At 41.8% G+C, this 23,196-nt stretch overlaps 1 protein-coding gene across 10 annotated transcripts in view; it reads left to right on the top strand.

The window, feature by feature from the left end:
- GPATCH8 (G-patch domain containing 8) overlaps positions 1–23,196 on the top strand; it is an 88,280-nt gene that overhangs the window by 17,475 nt on the left and 47,609 nt on the right. For 4 of the 10 annotated variants that reach the window (XM_056127644.1, XM_056127640.1, XM_056127648.1 and 1 more), the window contains 2 exons: positions 2,882–2,899; positions 6,004–6,076. Coding sequence is in view for 1 of the 10 variants with exons in the window: in XM_056127639.1 (XP_055983614.1) it covers positions 6,004–6,076 (73 nt within the window). In the remaining 9 variants the exon portion in view is untranslated. Of the gene's footprint in view, positions 1–2,792; positions 2,900–6,003; positions 6,077–23,196 lie in introns of all 10 variants that reach the window. The other 6 variants (XM_056127639.1, XM_056127647.1, XM_056127643.1 and 3 more) reach the window with 3 other exon arrangements.

Below are 23,196 nucleotides of genomic sequence, written 5' to 3'. Positions count from 1 at the left end.
CGTATTAATCCAATTACTGACATAAGTGTATATTGTCTTCTCAGTATGTTTTATTTCCCGGTATAAAAGCTTGGAATTGGTCCTAAGAGATAGTTCAATGGGCAGAGAGCATGCTTTGCATGTTAGATCCCTGGCACCACACATTCCCCCAGTTTGACCAGAAGTGCCCTCACACACAAAGCCAGGAGGAGCCTCTTGGCACTATTGATGTGGTCTAACAAGAGATAAAATAAGAAGCCCTATACAATAAAGTGATTTTTATCTATGTTTTGGCAGGCTCTAGCCTGTGTCTTAAATACAGGTAGATAGTACTATTGCCAAAATGGTCATTGTAACTGTGATAGAGCAAAGTTTCTGTGAAATTTTATTACTGGATATCAACAAATAAAAATGTTGAAGCATTAAATGAAGTTTTTTTAGGTGATGATAATGTGCTTTCAGCATATTGATATTTGTTTATAATACACATTTCCTGTTTTTAAAGATACTCCATTTATATTTTTACTTTTGGGGGTTGGGGATTGAACCCAGTGCCACAGCTGTGTGTTTTATTTATTTATTTAAATGTAGGAGCACTGCTGTTTATTCAGCCATTGATTGAATTGGACATGAACTCCACATTATTTATTTGAATTGGATATCCATGAGATAGACCATTACAAAGCGCCACAGATGTTTAAAGCATGCACCCTCAGTCCCTCAAAGATTTTTTTCCAATTTGAAAATTATATCCTTTTTACACATATAGTACAGGGAAACAAAAGATAAAATGCAGTGCTTAAATTATCACTGATGTTTAAATATAGGGACAAAGGAATTACCATCTGAGGTAAAATAGTTGGAAAAAGTGTGGGCTTTTCAGCTTTTTCATGGTTAACAAGAATTTCATGCTCAAAGAGAATGTCACACCATTTTAGACTCTAAAATAGTAGGTTGTGTTTTTGCTACCTCTGTTAGGTAAAGATTAATAATTTTAGAAACTACTTTTATTTATTTTTGATTTTGGGGGTCACATTCAGTGGTGGTCAGGACTTACTCCTGGCCCTGTGCTCAGGGATCACTCCTGGCAAGACTCAGGAAACCATATGTGGTGCCAGGAATCAAACTGGGGTTGGACATGTGCAAGGCAAGCATCCTACCTGATGTACAATATCTCTAGCCCCTGATAATATTTTAAAAATTAGTATTTTATGTGCATTTAAATTATAGTCTCTATAGTCTCTATCATTCCTTATTCATGAGTCAAACTGGACAAAAGGGACTTTGTTTATCTAGGCCTCCCCAACAGTCCTTGGCTGTGTTTGGGGACGGGGGGGTTGAACTCAGTGCCTCATGCAAGCCAGGCATACATCCCAGCCTTTGAGCTATTTACCCAACCCCCCCTTTTTAACTTTTTTTCCTTCTGTGAGATTATAAGCCCCATTTGTATGTTTTATTTAAAAATAAGCTATTTTTCAGTCCTTAAAGTAGTTGTGAAGCATGATAGGGCTTTTTTGTCTTGAGGCTACACCTGGCATGCTTATGGGTTATTTCTGGCTCTCAGGAATTAGTCCTGATGGTGCTTGGGGGACCATATGGAATGCTGGTGATTGAACCCAAGTTGGCTGTGCAAGGCCAGCACCCCTACCTGCTGTACTATTTCTCTGCCCCATGGTAGTTTTTTTTTTAAATGAAACTTAGATGTGAGGGAAGAGGAAGAGGGGATGTACATGTTCAAGGGAGAATGCAGGCTTGAAGAACAAGCCAATGGTTACTATTTTAAAAATAAATTTAATTTTTATTTCCTTCTATGTTGAGATTACCTGTTTGGTATATAAATTATGCCAATTCACTGCTTTCTAAATGATAGCCATAGAAATAATTGGCAAAGTCATAGTCCTACACAGAGACTTTTATTACTTGAATGGGTTGGATGTTTTGTACTTGTTCTTTCACAAGTCTAAGTTTAATAAAGATTTTATTTTTATCATTTTAGAGTCAAAGGCTGCTTTCTTTCTTCTACTTACATGTTATAAGGTATTTTGGTGTGCCTTTCTCTTTGTACCCATTATCCTTAAACCTTTTGGAATTTTGACCAGTGTTGATAAAATGTCCTTTTTTCAGTAGGAAAGGGGAGCACACTAGCTTTCTGCAGTCACCACACTGCTTTTTCCCTCCCAGAGCAGGCTGTCTGAAATAATGCGGAAGGGCCAGATTTTCTGTGAGTCATTCACATAGTCTAGGAAGTGGGTGAGCAAAAGGGGTTCTGGAAAATACATACTTTAAAAAAAAAATTAGAATGACAAGGACACAAAATGGCATTATTTTAAAGTATGGATGGGGCTAGAGATAGAATCAAGGAGGTATGTCCTTGTGTGTGGCTCTAGTGGCTGCGACGCTGGGTCAGATCCTCAGCACCACACGGACACCACAGGCTGTGGCTTGAAGGCCCCACTCTCCACAATGACAATTTTAATGTAGTCTCTTTCATACTTGGAAATACATTCCCTACTCATACTTGGAAAAGTATATTTAAGGAATTATTTTCACCTTGATTTCAGAGAACCAATATTCACCATCACTTTGAATCAAAAGTATTATTGCAGTGACAGCCGGCCATCTTGAGTGGTTTTGTAAAAGTGGTGCTAATGTGTATGATTCTGAAATTTTCTTTTCCTTCCTCTCCCTTTAACATTTGCTTTATCTTTCACTGTTGTCAATCATAACACACTGCTCTTGAATCTCTCAGCTGGTCTTGACTCATGAATTTACTTATGCTTTCACTCTTCTTTAATAAATACATTAATTGCAAGCAGTGAATTGAAAACAAGACAAAAGAAATCGACCATTAGTGATTGGACAGTTTCTTACTTTGTGTTACATTTAACTGTTCTTTTGACAGCCCAGTTTTTAAAGCCAGGTTCGTATGGAAATGCTTCACTCCACTTGCACTGCTTTTGGAAATAGCGTACTGCTTCATCTGTCTGTTTATTTTAGTGCATTCATAATGTAACAGTCAGCATAATGTCTCATCTCCACTTAACCAAAGATTGAGTGTTCTTAATCAAATTAAAGGGGGCAACAATTTTTGTCAGCATAGTGTACTGCCCCAAATCCATGGCAAGTATACTCGTAACATTAGTCTTTTAATAAAGATTATAAATAATAATTTACATGATCTTAGAGTTATGCTGCTGTCCTTGTCCTTTCTCTAGTTATTTAGGTTGTAAATACAGGTAAGTTAATTTTCTTTGTAGCATAACAAAATTCTCTTTACTGTTTTGTTTTCTGTTAATGTTATTTGTATTAATACCATAATTTAAAAAAATGAAACTTATGGCTAGGTACTAAGATAAGAGGATGCTTTTATGAAGATGAGAGTGATAGTGCAGAGGGTAGGGCATTTGCTTTGCATACTGCCTACCTGGGTTCGATCTCCGGCAACCCTTATGGTTCCCTAAACCCACCAGAAGTGATCCCCTAGCACAGCCAGATGTGGCCCCAGAATAAAACAAAAGACAGTACTTGGGGCTGGAGCGATAGTACAGCAGGTATTTGCCTTGCACATGGCCAAACGAGATTCGATTCCCAGCATCTTATATCGCCCCTCAAGCACTGCCAGGAGTAATTCCTGAGTTTATGAGCCAGTAGTAACCCCTGTGCATCGCTAACTGTGACTCAAAAAGCAAAAAAAAAAAAGACAATACTTTTACAGACCATGAAATTGGGAGAAAATATTGGGAAGAAGAGACAAAGTGGAAGGTTGTTTTTTTTGGGGGTGGGTGGGTTTGGGTCATACTCAGCGATGCACAGGGGTAACTCCTGGCTTTGCACTCAGGAATTACTCCTGGCGGTGCTCAGGGGACCATATGGGATCTGGGAATCGAACCTGGGTTGGCCGCCTGCTGTACTATCACTCCAGCCCCCAAAGTAGAGTTTCTGTGATACTGAAAGTCATAATAGAGGATCACACATAAGCATAGTCCTCTAATCCATTTTCTAGCAAGAAATAATTTCTACCGAGCTGTAACCGAAGTTCCAGTGCCATCTCTCCACCAAAAGGACCTCTCTACTGTTTGCCTCTGTGTGTGTGTGTGTGTGTGTGTGTGTGTGTGTGTGTTAGTGAGGGTCTAACACAGGACTCTACCCTAGTCACATCCCCAGGGATTTCCTACCCTTTTTATTTATTTTTGTTGTTGTTGTTGTTGTTTGGGGGTCACACCTAGAGATGCTCAGGGTTGACTTACGGCTCTGCACTCACTCAGGAATCACTCCTGGCAGTGCTCAGGGGACTATCTAGAGTGCTGAGTATCAAACCTGGGTCAGCAGCGTGCAGTGCAAGTGCCTTACTTGCTGTATTTTTCTCTCTGGCCCCTCTCCCTACTCTGTTTAACTAAGCCAGAACATTGGAGACCTCTGATCTTAAATTGTCAGAAAATATACTTTTGGGGGCTTAGAGATAGCATAATGGGTAAGGCCCTTTATGTAAACGTTAAACGCAGCTGACCTTACACACAGCCGACCAGCATTCAATCCTCAGCATCCCATATGTTCCATAAGCACTGCCAGGACTGGTCTTGAGCGCAGAGCCAAGAGTAAACCCTGAGCATTGCTGGGTGTGGCTCCAAGGCAGCAACAACAACAAAAACCACCAATTTTTTGTCTTCTTCTATGACTCCAAAGAGCATTTAAATATGGAACTGAAAGAAATGCAGTTTAATTTTAGATAGTTGAATTTAATTCAGAGATTTATAGCTCTGTGTGTGTGTGTGTGTAACAAGATAATTTTATCTAATGACTTGAGGGGAAAGAAAGGGAATATTGTATGTTCAGGAGAGCATGGACTTCGGAGTGGGAAAAGCTAGCAGAGAGACATAGAAGTAAGCAAGCGAGAGTGTGGGCTTGAAGAGCAAGTTTTTTTAATTGTTTTTTTTAATCGACTTCAGCAGATAGATTTTGGTGGTGTCAGCTAATACTATAAATTATGTTATAGTATCTGTTGAACACCATGTTATAATTTTAAAATATTTTCCTTTGGACAGGAAATCATTTTATCTGATAATAGTTCTTTTAACTATGTCTCAGTACCTCACAGCATTTGTAAACATCAAAGAACTGGACAAAGGTCTGCAGAGACTTCTAAGATACTGAAAAAGCTGACATTTAATTGTTGCCTCTGATGTGTTTTCATACAACTTGCATTGAATACCTTTTCCAATGTGCTTCTAGGAAGATGAGACATTATGTATATTGGTTTTTTCCTCCCTACATGCACTAATGGTTCTTTACTGTTAACTTATTGCTAGGCCTGTTTCATTCTAACATTTTAGCATTTTTGTTAGATTACATGTTGAAATGCATCACTCAGTCTGTGCTTGAGCTCATTTTATTTTTCTGTTTAATCAGTTTAATTTCTTGTTTTTACTAACCTCACTGTTTTTTCAGTTTAATATTGGCTGCATGCTAGTTAAATATTTTTATTATATATGTATATATTTTTTAAAATCAATCAAGTCTAGCCTGGATTTTGCTCTGATTGTGTTTTCATTTGTAGGGGTGGGGGAGCAGTCTTACACTTATAACTTAATTTGTATCATGAAAACCTGACACATAAATAAGATAACACTATGTAGATTTTCTTTTTAAAAAATCTTTTAGTGCTGTCTAGGTGGTGGATATGATTGTATAAAAATCTTGATTTTATGCTTTTTAAACTTCATAAATGTATTTTACCCCCTTTCCCCTTAGTTTTTTTCTCCTTTTAAAAGTGTTACATACAAAAGTTGCCCAGCACATCATCGGAAAGGGCCCTTCCCGCTCCCTTACGTTCTTCCCATATAAAATGATAGCTAGCATTTCCTTTTACCTTAATGTCCCTTATATTATTAGACACATTGACCCTATTGCACCTTTTGCATGCATATATGTAGAATTATCTCTTGTTCATCACCTGTTTATATGTCACTAGGAAGGGAAGAATATATTATTGGAATATTTTTGGTTTCTCTCTGTTCTGTCTGTCAGGATAATATTGGACATCGCTTACTCCAGAAACATGGGTGGAAGCTGGGCCAGGGATTGGGAAAATCTCTACAGGGTAAGTTTTTTACATGTTCTCCCCGCCCCCCTCCCCCCAAAAAAAGGAAAGAAAAAACTGTTTCTGATGAAGATCTTGTGCCTAAATGTTTGTTGTCTTTTTAAAAAAATCTGGTTTTCCCCTGCTTTCCCTCCCTCCCCTAGAATAGTCTATTTTCCTATAACTGTATTTTGAATCACTCTTAAGCTAATAATTTGCAAGAGTAAGCTGCTGTGTGTGTCATGAAAACGTATAACATGTGGGTCAACCTGTTTACATTTTTCTCATGGAGGTGAATGGTGGGTGGAATAAAAGAAATATGTAGTATCAGGACATGCTTTCTTTGTCATTTCGGGATTACAAAGCGAACCATTCAATGGCAAAATTTAATTTTTGCCTTCCCAAATTCTCCCTTACCTTAGTGATTGCTTTGTATTTTTCTCTGTAGTCAGAATCCATATAATACTAGAGAGAAAAATGAACCCATCTGAAACATAATGGAAGCAGAGATTTCCTCATGCTCACTGAGCAGAGACCACTTTCGGGTTCAGACCAGACTATGGAAAATGAATGGTTTGAGCTGTTCCTGCTGCATTTATTTTTTCTTTATACTAATCATTTGCATAAAAGCAATTGCTAATACACCTGCTTTGTAATTCTTATTTGTTGGAAACCAGCCAACTCCATTCACCTTTTTGCTTCCTTGCATTCAAGAGCTACTGTTTTTTCTTTTGAAGATATTAACTCAGAAGTGGGAGCTTGTCTGCTTCTGGTGATGGACAGAGCTTACTATATCCAGGGACCTCTGGGGGAGGATTGTGCTTTTGTTGACTAGTTCTTTGAATTTTGGAATTGGATTTCTATAATTTGAATGGGAAATCCATTCTTTCAAGTCAAATGTTTGTGTATGTTAAGGATGTTTTGTATGTGTAGATGATAGAACAAGAAGCAGGGTGTTTCAGTTTTTAAAATCTTTGCTTTTTTTAATTATACTTCTATAAATTGTAATCAGTGGTGACATAAGAAGGTGCGAAATACATTTACTTCAAATTATTACTATGCATTAGTCTATTCTTTGAGAGAGTTAGATTTGATTACATGTAAATTAGTTTTCCTAGTGGCACAAAGAGTCAAACAATAAAAGAATATAATAATACAACAATTAAGAACAATTTGTTTTCTTTTTTTTCCTTTTTGGGTCACACCTGGCAATGCACAGGGGTTACTCCTGGCTCTGCACTCAGGAGTTACTCCTGGCGGTGCTCAGGGGACCATATTGGATGCTGGGAATCGAACCCGGATTGGCCGCGTGCAAGGCAAATGCCCTACCCGCTCTACTATCTCTCCAGCCCCCACAATTTGTTTTCTTTAGACCAGAGGTTGCCAGACATTTGACCTACTCCACCTTTTCAGAAAAAGGTTGGTGCCCCCCAGTTATACCCAAGGCTACTACTATCTCCCTATCTTCAATAATTTATTTACACTGGAAACTTTAGACCTTAGGTTTTATAGGTCCAGAAAAGAATTAGATAGGTACTCAGGACTGAAAGAGAATCTTGAGAGAGTTTGTTTCAGTGGTTTGTTTACATAGACATACACGTTTGCTTGAAATGAATGGAAGTGCTCGCTCAGAAGAAGGTCGAGAGCCTGGATCTGACCTTTCCCTGTGGTCTGAAACATATCTGTTCAGATTCCAGGGTACTATGGATCATCTCTTTGGTCCTTCACAGAAGGAAGTCAAACTTTAGGGCATTTCCTAATGGCTAGAAAATGGTTTGAATCTAAGAAGTTTCCGTTGTAAGTACGTGAGGTGTGCAGATACAGTGAGTGCCAGTGCCTGCTTCAAAAGAGAGAAACGGATATTCACTGACTTTGGAGTGATGAGGAGTTATTTTAATCTGAGAATATTTAAGCATTTTTGGTCTTTTTTTTTTTCATTTATTCGCCTTTTCCCTACCCCTGTCCTCCTCGTGAAGACTGGCTGCAGTGAGTAGCGGTCACACATACTTGCTGTGTACCTGCACATGTTGGTGGCACTGCTTTCACAAACTAAAGTGTACTGGAGACCACACATTCTCTTGGGGTGCCAAGGATCCAAACACGTCACAGGCATCTGACTTGGGGCCTCACACTGGCAAAGCAGGTCCCTTGCTATCTGTGGGTCCTTACAATATTGTCCTTTTTAAAATCAGAGATCCTTGAAAAGAGAAGACTCATAAACTTTATTTTAAATACATGGGAAATTTGCAACCCAGTTCTAGCATCCATCTCCCCTTATTTAAGAAAGAGCATAAAAACACAGATCTACCATCTTACAATTTATTTGACTTTTTTAAAGTGTTTTTTTTTGGGGGGGTGTGCTGGAGCAATAGCACAGCAGGTAGGGCATTTGCCTTGCACGCGGCCAACCCGGGTTCGATTCCCAGCATCCCATATGGTCCCCTGAGTACCGCCAGGAGTAACACCTGAGTGCAGAGCCAGGAGTAACCCCTGTGCATTGCTAGGTGTGACCCAAAAAGCAAAAAAAAATTTTTTTTTGGTTTTAATATCACACCCAGCTGTGCTCAGGGGTAATTTTTGACTGTATTGGGGACCATATGCTATTGAACCCAGGCCTTCTACATGCAAAGCATGAGTTCAGCCCACAGAGTTGAGTTCTCTCACCTGTCCTTAATAACTTCTTTTTTTGTTCGTATGTTTGTTTGTTTGAATCATATCTGGCCATGCTCAGGGGCTTTTACTACTGGCTCTGTGCTCAGGAATTATTTTTGGTGGTCCTTGGGGATCTTACGGGATGCTGGGCATCAAAAGTGGATTAGCAGCTTGCAAGGCTGTAAATCGTGCAGTATGTAATACACCATAGTCCATGTATTATTGCCACAGCCCATTAACTCCGTGTGTGTGTGTGTGTGTGTGTGTGTGTGTGTGTGTAGCAAGATAGGATTTATTAAAACTTAAAAAGATGTGAGGGGAGAGAACGGGAGAAGTAGGTATTCAAGAGAGAACACTGGCTTCTTGAGAAGCATGCAAAGAAACATTGAGAATCAAGAAATATGTATTCAAGGGAGAACACTGGCTTGAAGAGCAAGTCCCTAATTAACTATTTTTAAGTGTATAATTTACTATTGTGCAAATCTGCCCTGTTTGAACTGCTAAGTACAGTTTGTTTTTAATTTAATCACCGTGCATTGCAAAGTTAGTCATGATTGGGTTTCAGGTTCCAACCAGTCCCTTCACCAGTATCCATTTCCCTCTGCCAATGACCCCAGTTTTCCCTCCTGCCCCGAGCCTGCCTCTATCTCTGGCACTTTTTTTTTCCCTCTTAGGCACTGTGGTTTATAATACTATTATGGACAGGGTATCATACATATCATACATATCACTTTTCCTCCTTAGAGCACATAGTCCTCATCTAGAGTGACCCCTTCTCTCTATCACTATTGTAGTGGTCCCTTCCCTGACCTCACTTATCCCCCACCCCACCCCCCACACACACAGTGTCAAGATTCCTACTTAATGACCAGTTGTCCTGATGTTCCTTTCTACTGTCTTTGGGAATTAGTTATTCACCTACTATGTTTATGTCCTTCATATGAGTGAGGTCACGGAAAGTACAGTGTTTTAGCCTTTACAAAGAAAGGAACTTAATTGCCAAAGCCAACTTCAGTTGTCTTATAAATGGCTTTTTTATTTTTTACTTTCAGGTTCAACAGTGTGCCAGTGAAACCCTGGTTTCTCTTAGATAGCTTTTTCTCCAATAATAGCCACATAATTTGTGATAAGTATAGTCACTTTTATGGCACAGAGATATGATTCATAACATTTTTTTTCATTGTACCAAACTTTTGCTCTAAATAACCACTAAAGAATGCCCTAATAAATGTTGTAACTACTCCTTAGTATTGCGTAGCTTAGTCACTACATGCAGCTTCTGGGCTTTGTAAATTTTGTATTTGCTAGTTCATTCTCAACTTTAGTTTTTTTTGACTATAGATATAACATAAAAGTTAATTTTAATAATCTCTTCTGGATTTTTGGTGGAAGTTTAAAATTTATTTTTGACTCATACTAGATTTTTACAAATGGTGCCCAGTCCTTGGGGCTTTCCCATATCTTGATACTGGATAGATTAGGGAATAGAGCATGCTGATTCGGAAACAAAATTGTCTTTGGCAGAATATAACATAGTCACTTGTTACTTGTTATCCCATTAATATTCCATTTGCCAGTTCATATAACATAGTAAGGTGGGTTTAAATTTATACTTGGATTTACTTAGTATTTTTAAGAATGGTTCAGAAGCTAAAAGTGTAGGGACTGGAGAGAAAGTAGACTGTGTATGCATTTTGCACTCAGCCATCCTAGTTTCATTCCCCAGCATCCCGTATGGGCCCCCAGGCCCTACCAAGAGTGATCCCTGAGTGCAGAGCCAGGAGTAAGCCCTGAGCGCCCCAAAGTATAGCCAAAACTAGTATGTTATTTATATGTGTATACATAATTTATGTATTTGTGTATATATGTAGATATACGTATATGTATAACTTTTATTGTATGTGCAGATAAATGACTTGGTATTTTTGAAAAAGAAAAAATGAGGGCTGGAGTGATAGTACAGCAGGTGTAGACCTTACACACGGCTCACCTGGGTTCAGTTCCTATCCCCTCATATGGAACCCCTGAGTACTGCCAGGAGTAATTCCTGAATGCAGGGCTAGGAATAACCCTTGAGCATCACAGAGTGTGTCTCAAAGCCCTCCTCCCCCCTAAAAATACAAAAAATATAGTTAGATGAGATAGGAAGGAAACAGACTAGAAAAATAACACCTATAGAAAAGATGGCTGACCAGGTCCTTGAAAAATACAAAGACAGGCCAGTGGTTAAGAAATAGTGTGGATAGTTACTTGCTTTAGGGGCAGTCAATATGCTGCATGGTGAATGAGAGTGGTGTTTTGTTTTGTTTTGTTTTGGGGCCACAGCTGGCAGTCCTCAGGGTTTACTCTTGGCTATGCACTCAGGGATCATTCCTGGCCAGGTTTGAAGGCCCATGTGGGGTGCTGGGAATTTTATTTATTTATTTATTTATTTGCATTTTGGGTCACACCTGGTGATGCACAGGGGTTACTCCTGGCTCTGCACTCAGGAGTTACTGCTGGTGGTGCTCAGGGGACCATATGGGATGCTGGGAATCGAACCCGGGTCAGCCGTGTGCAAGGCAAACGCCCTACCCGCTGTGCTATCTCTCTAGCCCCAAACTTTTTTTTTTTTTTGCTCTTTGACTCAGACCCGGATGCTCAGGGGTTACTCCTGGCTCATGCACTCAGGAATTGCTCCTGGCGGTGCTCGGGGGACCATATGGGATGCTGGGAATCGAACCTGTGTTGGCCATATTGGCTGCGTGCAAGGCAAATGCCCTACCCGCTGTGCTATCGCTCCAGCCCCGGTGCTGGGAATTTAGCCCTTGTAGACCACATGCAAGGCAAGAACCCTACCCTCAGTACTATCCTACCCCTGATTGCACTCTTTTATGGCAGTTGAATAAAACATAGTTTAAGAAATTTTTTTATAAATCAAAATTTTTTTAAATTAATTTTTTTCTTTATTTGGGTACCATACCTACTGGTGCTCAGGGACAATTCCTGGCATGGTACTTGTGGTCACTCCTGGCAATGCTTGGGAGAACCATGCAGTGTCAGGGAATGAACCCAGAGCTCCTGAAATTTTACTTCTCTTTCGCCATTTAAAATGGTTATAACCTTCTGACGGCTTTGAAGTGAAATGGACTGTAACCCAAAATCTCTTTTACTATGGAATATGTTTAATCAGTAGGCATAATCCAGAACTGGTGCCTGAGTTTTTGTTAATGTAGTTTAAGAACTATTTGATGATTTGACAGATTTGATATTGTTGCAAACAAAAGTTAAGGTCTGTGAAAAATGGAGTCTGATAACTGTTTCGTATTTCACCCTATCTCTGAGGTTTTATTAGTAAGACAACCAGTAAATATTAATGTATTCTAGTTATGCTCGACAATAAATATCAAAATTGATTGGACATTGTTCCTGTTAGGTTTCTTTTTTTGGGGGGAGGGGGGCTTTTTGGGTCACACCCAGCAATGCACAGGGGTTACTTTTGACTCTGCACTCAGGAATTACTCCTGGCGGTGCTCGGGGGACCCTATGGGATGCTGGGAATCAAACCTGGGTCAACCATGTGCAAGGCAAACGCCCTACCTGCTGTGCTATCACTCTAGCCCCTAGATAGGTTTCTTTTTCAATCCCCAAAGCATTGTTTTTAAAATCAAAGAAAACACCCCAGACCTTTTAATTATTCCCCCTGTGCCCTTTATTGTCATATGTTGTCATAGTGACTGGGAATTGCATACACTTGATTTTAATGATTGTGCACATATACTTTTAGTGTTCATTAGGTATTGCACATTTGGTTGGGGGGGTATTAGTCACACATTTTCCTTGCAGTGCTTAGTGCTGGGGCTCACTCATCAAAAGCAGTGTGACAGTGGGGCCGGAGAGATAGTACAGTGAGTAGGGCTCTTGATTGCACGGGGCTGACCTAGTTCCGTCCCTGGCCTCCCATAAGGCCCCTGGAGCCCACCAGGAGTGATCCCTGAGCATAAAGCCAGGAGTGAGCCCTGAATATTGCTGAGTATGCCCAATAAACAAACCAGCAAAGCAATATAACTAGCATTTGAAAACTTAAGATCTAGGTTTGGGTTTGGCTTTATCACGTAGTCTTTGGAGCTTCTCATGCAGTGCTCAGGGAGTGTGGGGACATTCCCATTAAGTGGCCAGCCAGACTGGATGGTTCAGTGCAAGGGTCCGTGAAGCAGCAATCCTGAAAGCTACAAGGGCCACTGTAGTCATACTGGGGGTGGAGGGTCATATGTGGTGCTAGAGTTGAACATGGGCCCTTCAACTCAGACTCCCGCACTAGCTCTTTGTCCCCCTGCCACTTTAACTAAAGGGATGTATTACTATCAGTACTTGTCTCAGCAATAAATGGGAGTTTAAATAACTCCCTATCTTCACATAGAATGTTTCTGAAAGATAATGTAAGTTATATAATCAGTCATTTTATAAAAACTGCAAAATACTATATAAAGGATAACATCTCTGTTGTATGGCATATTTATAGGTAATTAGATGGATTGGGGATAATCATCTTTAAGTCTTAATCAGAAACTTAAAAGCTATAAAAATCAAATAGAGCTGGGTCAGAGAGTTTAGGAGGTAAGGCTCTTGCCTTGACTGAAATTGACCTCAGTTTGAATCCCCAGCACTACATATGGTCCCTTGAGAACTGCCAGGTGTGGATCAAAAACAAACAAAAAATCAAATAGAGAAACGATTTCCTGGCCAATGTTATTAGAATTTACAAGTTGAAGTACCTAATATGTCTAATATATGCTAGGTATCTAACGCCAAGATTTGGGCTTTGTTTTTATTTTGTTTTTAATTAAATTTTTTTTGTTTTTGTGTTTGAGGAAGGAATATTCCTGACTCTGCACTCAGAAATCACTCCTGGTGAGCTTGGAGGATCATATGGATGCCGGGAATTGAGCCCAGGTCAGCCACATGCAAGGCAAATGCACTACCTGCTGAACTATCGCTCCAGTCCCACATTCCACCATTTGAAAAATCATTGTCTGGAACAGAGAGATCGGATGGTGGATAAGATAGTTTAGCACCTTGCGAGCAGCTGACCTGGGTTTGATCCCCAGCACCTCATTTAAGTCCCCTGAGCCTTGTCAGGAGTGATCCTGAGCACCACTAGGTGTGGCCAACCCTTCCTCCCCATACAAGATCTCCACCCAATATTAAAAGAAAGTATTCTTTTGTAGGGAATGCCTACATATTTATATTTGTATTTGTATTTTTTGATACAAACAATCATAAGACAATTCTAAAATTCTGTGTTTTGGTTTGGAGAGGGAGATTGACTTGATTTTGTATCACATCTGATAGTGCTCAGGGGGTCGCTACCCAGCTATGCTTGTAGGTCACTCCTGGCAGTCCTTGGGGTAGACCAAGTGGTACTGGGTTTTGAAACCAGGCCTCCTGTATGCAAAAGCATGCATTCTTGAGCTGTCTCTCCTGTCCAGTCATAAAACATTTTATTGGAGGCCTGGAGAGAGAGTATGGTGGGCAGGGTGCTTGCATCGGATGTGGCTGATACGGCACCCCATTTGGTCTCTGAGGTCCACAAGGAGTGATTGCTGGGGGCAGAGCCAGGAGTAAGCCCTGAGTACCACCAGTTGTGTCCCCAAAAAAGTTCCTGGATATCTTTTATTCGAAATTTTGGAATATAACCAAGTATTTGTTTAAAACAAGTGAAAATCATCTAATCGATATTTGTATCCCAATATTCCCCCCAAATTTTACCCAAAATAAGTTAACTGCCTCAATGTATTAATATAAGGAAGTTCCAAGGACCTGCACAAAATCACCAGAAAGAAGACTTTTTTTTGGGTTTTGTTCTTTTTAACTTGAGGGATTGGGGAGATGATTCAAAAGGTGGATAAGTACATTGCATGTGGGATGTCAGTGTTTGATCTGAAGTACTCCATGCTCCTCCCCCACCAAGCACCATCACTAGGAGTGATCCCTGTGCACTTTCAGATGTGGCCCCTCTCCCACCCATCATCCCCCTCCCACCCCCCCATAAAAAAGAAGAAAGAATGAAAAGTAGGGCCAGAGAGACAGAACAGTGGGCAGGGCGCTGGCCTTGCATGCAGCTGACCCAGGTTTGATCCCTTGCACCCCATAGGGTCCCCGGAACCATGGCAGGAATGATCCCTGAGCACAGAGTATTACTGGCTGTGCGCCTCCCCCTGCCCCCTCCCCCCAAAAAAATTTCGGTTAGAGAAATTAAACTTGCCTTTAATATTTTTCGGTGGGGTGGATCACACCGAACAGTGCTTGGGGAAGCTATTCCTGGCACTGCTCAGGAGACCAAGTGTGCTAGGGATCAGACTCATAGCTTTTCTTTATAATAGTAACATAGATTTTTGTGGGGGAGGGGTTTGGTGGTGCAGGAGATAAAACCAGAGTTGATCACATGCCGGTTAAATGCCGTAACCTCTGTATTCTTTTTCAACTCCATAGATAAATTTTTGGATATTATCTTTGCAAAGGGCTGGAGCGATAGCACAGCTGTAGGGCATTTGCCTTGCATGCAGCCGACCCAATTGACCCAGGTTCAATTCCTCCACCCCTCTCGGAGAGCCCAGCAGGCCACTGAGAGTATCTCGCCCGCACGACAAAGCCTGGCAAGCTACCCGTGATGTATTCGATATGCCAAACACAATAACAAGTCTCACAATGGAGATATTACGGCCCACTTGAGCAAATCGATGAACAATGGGAGGACAGTGACAGTGATCTTTGCAAAAGCTAAGTTACTTTATCCTATATTCTCTTGTAAATTTGTTTTCTTTTGGGAAAAGGAAGTAATATCTAGGGCTAAGTAGAGCGGGTAAGGTGGTTTGCCTTTCTCTTAGCTGACTTGGGTTCAACCCCCAGTACTCTTTACAGTTCCCCCATCCCACCAGGAGTGATCTAAGCACAGGTCAGCAGTAAAGACTGAGCACGGCCAGGTATGACCCCCCCAAAACAAAAGAAAATAGTACCCAGTAGAATGTAAATTTTTGAAGGGGCCAGGAGCCTCCTTTCCAAAGGTGCTGGGGCCACCAGCACTGTGTTGGTGGTGCTCGAGAGGCATCTAGTGTTGCACTCTGTGTATGCTCTGGACACAGGTATATTTTTAAGGATTATTTTAGTTGGTGGAGCAATAGTAGAGCAGGTTGGGCGCCTGCCTTGCATGCAGCAGAGCTGGGTTTGCTTCCCAGCAGCCCATATGGCCCCTGAGCACAACCAGGAGTGATCCCTAGATACCTCAGCATCTCCAGATGTGGCCCAAAAACAAAACCACCAAAAAAAGTTTTAATACCTTTTTTACTAAGAAAGCGAGAAGCGGTTATAGAAGCACATTGAATGTTGTCAAGGTATAGATAAGAGTGAACAAATTATAGAAGCAAATGTGTTGTCAAGGTATAGATAACTTTAAAAAGACTTCCAGGGTGCCAGGAAAGTGGTTTTAAAGCCGGAACTCATGCATTTCATGAGGGAGCCCTGAGTTCTATCCCTGGTATCCAAGCATTGAGCCAGGAGTAGGCCCTGAGAACCACTAGTGTGGGCTCCTCCACCCCCCCATTCAAAAATGAGACCTTCATTTGGTGAAAAGCATACAAAACTAGTTGCACATTTGGTAAATTCTTAAATTTTGTTTGAGACCATGGCAAGAAATATGTATATAGCACTGTCCTCCTGTTGTTCATCAATTTGCTCGAGTGGGCCCAGTATCGTCTCCATTGTGAGACTTGTGACTGTGTTTGGCATATCGGATATGCCACAGCGAGCTTCCTAGGCTTTGCCGTGCAGGTGAGATACTCTCGTACTCAGGAACCAGTCATGGCAGTGCTTGTACTCTTGTACTCAGGAACCAGTCATGGCAGTGCTTCGGGGACGATACGTGGTGCCAGGGATCTATCCTGGGTCAGCCTTGTGCGCATGGCAAGTGCCCTACCACTTTGCCTTACAATTCCAGCCCCACAAATATCTAAGTTTTTAATTAATTTTTACTGTTTATTTTTGGGGCCCATCATGTGGTATGCGGGCCCTTGGAAGTGCTGTTTGGGACCCTTGGACCTAGAATGTGGGAGCATGTGCTCTACCACCTGAGCTACATCCTTGTCCCCTCATTTAATTCTTACAGTAGAGCTGTAAGACAGTAACTTTTACTCTCATTTTGCAGAAGAAATCAAGGTTTCTTGTTTAGCAAGTTGCCCAAGAGTAAACCATCAGTAAATGAATGTCACCATCCAAACTTTGTTTCCCCCCGCGCCCCCAAACCCTCAAAACAAACTGACTGCTTGTGAATGGATCGGTACTCCCTTGAGGAAGACAGGATTTCCGTCTTTCAGGTAGTCACGGTCAAGCTTCTTCTAGTGTCTCACACTTCCTGAGCTTTAGCCCTTGCTCGTTATAGCCAAGCAGAAATTCTCAGGTGTAGCCAGAACTTTTGATTTTTTTTTTTAAAAAGCAGATATTTAGGTGAAGTTTCCTGGTAAGTGTTGCTCAAAGTTTAAGATAATCTGGAATAAGCAACAACATAATGTGGGACCCACAGTTTTCCACTTTGTAACCTTATTTAAAAAGTGACGCCTGGGTTTAAACTCAAGCTCCACAGCTAGAAATCACTATAACCTTGCTGTAATGTAGCTCAGTTAAGCATAATTTAAAAGGACTTGGGGGTTGTTCTGAGAATTAGGATGATACGTAAGTTATTATTTTAATATTTGGGCCATGCCTGGTAATACTAACTTGGCCTTTTCCTGACTCTGTTCAGGCATCACTCCTGGTGGGGCTCAGGGGATCCTTTGCAGTGCTAGGGATAGAACTGAGCTTGGCTGTGTGCAAGGCAAGCACCTTAATCTCTGGACTGCTTCTTCAGCCCTAGTAGGATGTGTATGATCTCATTTCCTCTCTTACAGAGTGGGAGATCAGTCCACTTAATAAATATAAGGCGATTATCCATAGTTAAACTGCTAATAATAGGAACCGTATTAACAGCACAAGTCTGAACTCAGCTCTCAACTTTTCTCTTTGTCCTAAGTTCTTAAACTGATGAGTAGCAGAATTTTCTTGTGTGCTTGTTAAAAAAGTAGATTCTGGGGACCAGGGTTACCCCATTGAATAGCACTTGCCTTGTTGGTATCAGTGTATGTGTTCAATTCCCAGCACGAGCCCATGCTGAGGGCGATCTCAGTGGCATGGCAACTGGGTTCCCCAGTGGCCTGACAAAATGTGTGATCTCTGGCACACCACAACCAAGTGTTGAATAAATTCCACAACTGAATGTGTGGTGTCTGGCAAGCACCACAAGCAAGGTATTTGGGGACCTGCGAGCACTGTGACAACAAGTAGCTTTCTAGCATCATAACCATGTATGTGACCACAGCACATACCACGACAAGACTGTGAGCAAACACCACGACTGAAAAATGCAGTCCTCAAGAGCATGTAACCAACTGTGAGCTCTTGAAAAAGTATGTGACCATGTGTTGTTACAACAGGGAAGGAAATGAAGAAAGAATTCCCATACAGCACGATTCAGCAGTAGGCGTGGGGTTTAGGAAATTACTCTTTGGCGGTAGGGGTGACAGGTTCTAACCCATGGAGGTCCTCACACATTAAAAAATTTTTTTCCTATAACATTGAGTTAATACAGGCTTCTAAGTAAACTGTTTTCATGAAGCAAGTAGGATTGATATGAGAGGTGTTCAAGGGCCAGAGAAATAGTGATAGTACAGTAATTGTCACTTCCTTGCATGAGTTTGACCCAGGTTCTATCCTGAGCACCTGATAGGGTCCACTGAGCCCACCAGGACTGATTCCTGAGCACAGCCAGGTGTGGCCCCAAATTTACCTTACCTGCTCTGGCCCTAGCTCCCAACCAGTTTAAAATTTTAAACTAGGAAAGCGGAGGCCTAAGGAGATAGCTTAGGGATCAGGGGTGCATTTGTTGCATACTCAGAGACCTGGGCTCACTCCCCAGGGTAGCATGGCTCCATTAGCACTACCTGGTGTAACTGTCGGAGTCCCCATCCTGGTGTTGAACTGGAAGCTCAGAATACCACTGAGCAGGAGTCCCCCCATGATGCTGTTTCTAGCACTGAGCAGTCTGGCCATTGAACAGTTCAGGCATTGACAGGAATGGCTTAGGGGTCCCTTGAGCATTGCTTGGAAAGTCCTCTTCCTCAAAAAAACAAAACAACAACTAGGAAACAGTTTCTCCTCTGAGCCTCATATTCTTAAGCATTTTACCTTGAAATTACATTATTAAGTTTTTTTTTAATTTAAATTGATTAAGGCCAGAGAAATAGTATAGCAAGTAAGATACCCATATGATCCCCTGAGCATAGTTGGGTGAAGTCCAGGACACTTCTGTCCCCAAAACAAATAAATTAATCTGGGCCCAGGGACATTGCTCAAGTGGTAGAGCAATCCCTGACATGCACACGCTGGTTTTGACTCGCAGGTACTGCATGGCCTCCCTGAGCCTGCCAGAGCTGAGCCACATTGCCAAGACCATCTCCAAGAATGGCTCTGGAATCCTTAACAATACAGTTTTAGACCCAATTAAAAAATTAATTTATCATAAAATGACAGATTGGTGCACATTGTTAGCATGAGATTTTCTTCCATGAGTCAGTAGTTGTGGTTGAAAAAAAGTTCTATTCAAGTGAGAGTATGATTTCCTTTGGGTGAATTTATTTTTTTTGGTGCAGAAAGAGCTCCCATTGTTAGCCTTCCTAAGAGCTTATCTAATTCTATCTTTGGGTGAGATCCTTTGAAGGCTTAACATCTGAATGCATAACAATTTTATTAAAGTCTTTTTTTTGCCTCTTCTCTGTCCCTGTTTATTAATGTTAGGGTATATAAATAAAGTAGCACTGTAGCACTGTCCTCCCATTGTTCATCAATTTGCTCGAGCAGGCCCAGTAATGTCTACATTTTGAGACTCGTTGTTACTGTGTTTGGCACATTGAATACATCACCGGTAGCTTGCCAGGCTATTCCAGGTGGGCAAGATACTCTCAGTAGCTTGTTGGGCTTTCCAAGAGGGGCAGAGGAATCGAACCTGGCTCGGCAGGCCGGCCACGTGCAGGGCAAACCCCTACTGCTGTATTACCGCTCCAGCCCATAAATAATTTTATACTATATGAAAATATGGAGAGTCTTTTATGTCATGCATGTTTAAACTTTTGTGTCTTAGGAAATAGTGAATTTAGGGGCCAGAGCAATAGTATAGCAGGTAGGGTGCTTGCCTTGCATGTGGTTGACCTGAGTTTGATCCCCCACGCTGCTTATGGTCCCCCCGAGTACTGCAAGATGTGGCTCAAAAACAAAAGTTGTGAATTTAAATATTGTGTTAGTCTAATTGTTGTACAGGTCATGAAACTGGTGACGAATATAGCTTATGGCTGTCGTATTAAGTGCTGCAATGAACAGAGATGCTCACGTATGCTTTCAAATTTATGTTTTTGTGTTTGAGATACCGATGCTCAGAGTGGGGCCAGAGCGATAGCAGGTAGGGTGCTTGCCTTGCATATTACCCACCTAGCTTTGATTCCCAGTATCCCATAGGGTTCCCTGAGTCCCTCCAGTAGTAAAGGAATAATTCCTAAGGGCAGAGCCAGGAGTAGCCACTGAGTATTGCTGGGTGTGCTCTCCGCCCCCCACCCCTCCACCCCAGAAGTGATATCACTGGGTCATATTGGAGTTTACTTGGGTTCTGGGGTCATACTGGAATGCGCTGAAGACTCAGTCCTGGCAGGACTTCAGGGACCAAACGGGGTTCTGGGGATTGAACCCAGATAGGCTATGTGTAAGGCAGTCCCCCAGCCTGGTGCACTATTTCTCTGGCCCCTCTTCAGTATTTTGAGAGGTCTCCATTACTGCTTTCCAGAGAGGTTGAACTGATACGTTCCCACTGGCAGCAAATGAGGATTCCTTTCTCACTGACTGCCCTCCTGCCAACACTTGCCAGGCTATTCTCGCTGGTGTGAAATGACAGTTGAATTTTGCTTTGATCTGCATTTCCCTAATCATAAGTGATGAGTGCCTTTTTGCATATCTCTTGGCCATCTGTGTCTTACTTGGTGAAGTACCTGCTCGCCTTCTTTACCCATGTCGAACCATGGGTGACTGAATCAAGAAGTTGTGGTATTATGTACCGTGGAGTACTATGCAGATGTAAGAAAGGATAAATCCATGCAGTTTGCTACAAACATGGATAGATCTAGAAGGTAACATGCTGAGTGAATTCAGAAGAGAAGGGATAGATATAGAATACTCCTTCTTATTTAAAGATACACAGTAAGCCAGCACCAAATGGCCAAAGGTAACATAACTGGAGAATTGGTTCATAGAACCAAGTTCAGTTTGACAGGCAGGGTTAAAAGGAGAGGGACTTTTGGGTTTCGGATGGAGGGAAGTTGTTGCTGCTGGTGGGTGTGGTGTTGGAATGATGCATGAAACCATGACCAACAGTATTGTAAGTCACAATACCTCAGTTCAGATTTTTTAAAAAGAGAACATTGTTCTTGTAGCAATGAAGAATATGTATTTTATTTGGAGTAGGAAGTGCTTGTGTTTTTTAGGGGATTTGTTTGTGGCTACACCCAGTGATGCTTGGGTTCTGCTTCTGGCTGTATGCTCCATGGTTGCTCCTAGTACTGTTGGTGGGGGGGCGTGGACTATGACCTTGTAATGCCAGGGATCAAACCTGAGTTGGCTGCAGACAAGGCACTGTTATCTTTCTGATCTTTTTTTTTTTTAATGTTTTGTCTTTCGGCCACACCTTAGCAATGCTCAGAGGCTACTCTTGGCTCTGTACTCAGGTATCCCTCCTGGAGATGCTCGAGAGACCATATGGGGTGCCAGGGATCAAATTCGGGTCAGTTGTGTGGTTGTTGCAAGCTCCCTACTCACTGTACTATCTCTCCAGCCTTCTGATCTGTTTTTTGTTTTAACTCAGAAACTCTTTGTGGGAATAGATAATATGCTTCATGTTGTCGGTTAGTGTTTCTTGAGAGGTAGTATAGCATATTTATAGTTGTCAAGAATAATATCTAGATCATGCTGAAAGGAATCATTGATTTTATTTTACTGATTTTATTTGACTCATTTTCAAGAGAACTTTGCACAACTGAACTTTTGATTTGGAAATACTATATACCGATTTTAACCAGTATTTCTAAAAGTTATGTGATAATTAAAAAAAATCCCCACCCTTTCGCTTTTTGCTCTTTTGGTCACTGGCGTCACATGGACACTTTGGTTGTGATGATGGCATCTTTGGCTGTGATGCTCTGCAGGAGCTGCTCACTTGGTTGAGGGCGTACACGTCGGCAGCTGCCACGCACTCTGGGGTTGCACTCTAGTGGTGTGGTACTCTGACCTGCCTAGGATATGCTGGAGATGAAATGTGTTGTTGGCCATCCTGAGGGCTGGGGTTGGACCCAGGGAGCAGAGCTGCGGGAACTGTGCTCAGAGTACGTGGGGCAGTGCTAAGGTTCGAACGTGAAGTCTCTCTTACAGGGCAGACACTTTGGCCACTGAGTCACCACTACTTTAGTGCATGCCAGGCATCAACTCCAGCCCTTTGAACCATCTTCTCATCCCCCTTTCCCTGTGTTGCTGTGACAACTGGGGATTGCACACAGACCTGGTGGTGATGCTTACACACTTGGCAGTGGTGGTTTCTGGAGGTTGTACACTGGTTTGTGCTTGGACATGTACTCCCTGTGGGGCAGAGCTTTGGTTGTGGTACGTATACACACTGACGCCTGCCTATGATGTGCTGAAGATAGAATGCTTTGTTGGCTATGATGGGGGATAGGATGTACCCAGATTACATGCTTTTGTGTTCCCTGGGGTCCCAGACAGTATAGCAACTGGGATTTGTCTGGGTGCAGGTGGGCAGCTCTAGGGATCAAATCCGAGCAGGTGCTTTTGCCACTGAGCCATCCCAGAGGACCCCTATCCCCGTGATTTAGTTCTTTGGACTTTGGTTGATTCAGTATGGTATATCCTTAACTGTTGACTCATGGGTGACTGGAGAGTTAGTTCAGAAGGCTAGGATTTCTTGCACAACTACTATGTCGGTGTTCCATGTACAAAGATTCCAAGGTTCCATGTACAAAGATTCCTTGGTTCCCTGAACATATTAGTTGCACTACTAGAGTCACCTGCACCCAAGCAGCACCATGTAGTCAGGCCCAAGCTAGAGCCATTTGGTCCATAGTATCAGGCCAAGTATCACAGCAAATAGCTTTCAGGTGACCCTGAGCCTGTGGGGAGGCATCTCCCCCAAAATAACATGGGGCCAGTGATGTGGTTCAGATACATGATTTGCATGTGTGAGGCTGAGTCAGTCCTCTGCACTATATCGGCACCAAGCATTCTCAGGTATGGCACCGGTAATAATTTAAAAAAAAAAAAAGAATTCAGGAGAGATTGTTCTAAAAAAGGGTATATTGGGTATATTTAGGCAATCA

This window comes from Sorex fumeus, unplaced genomic scaffold (genome assembly GCF_029834395.1).
Source record: "Sorex fumeus unplaced genomic scaffold, SorFum_2.1 ptg000063l, whole genome shotgun sequence".
Taxonomy (NCBI): Eukaryota; Metazoa; Chordata; class Mammalia; order Eulipotyphla; family Soricidae; genus Sorex; species Sorex fumeus.
Note: the sequence above shows the minus strand (reverse complement) of the source record. Positions and strands in the feature narration are given on the sequence as shown.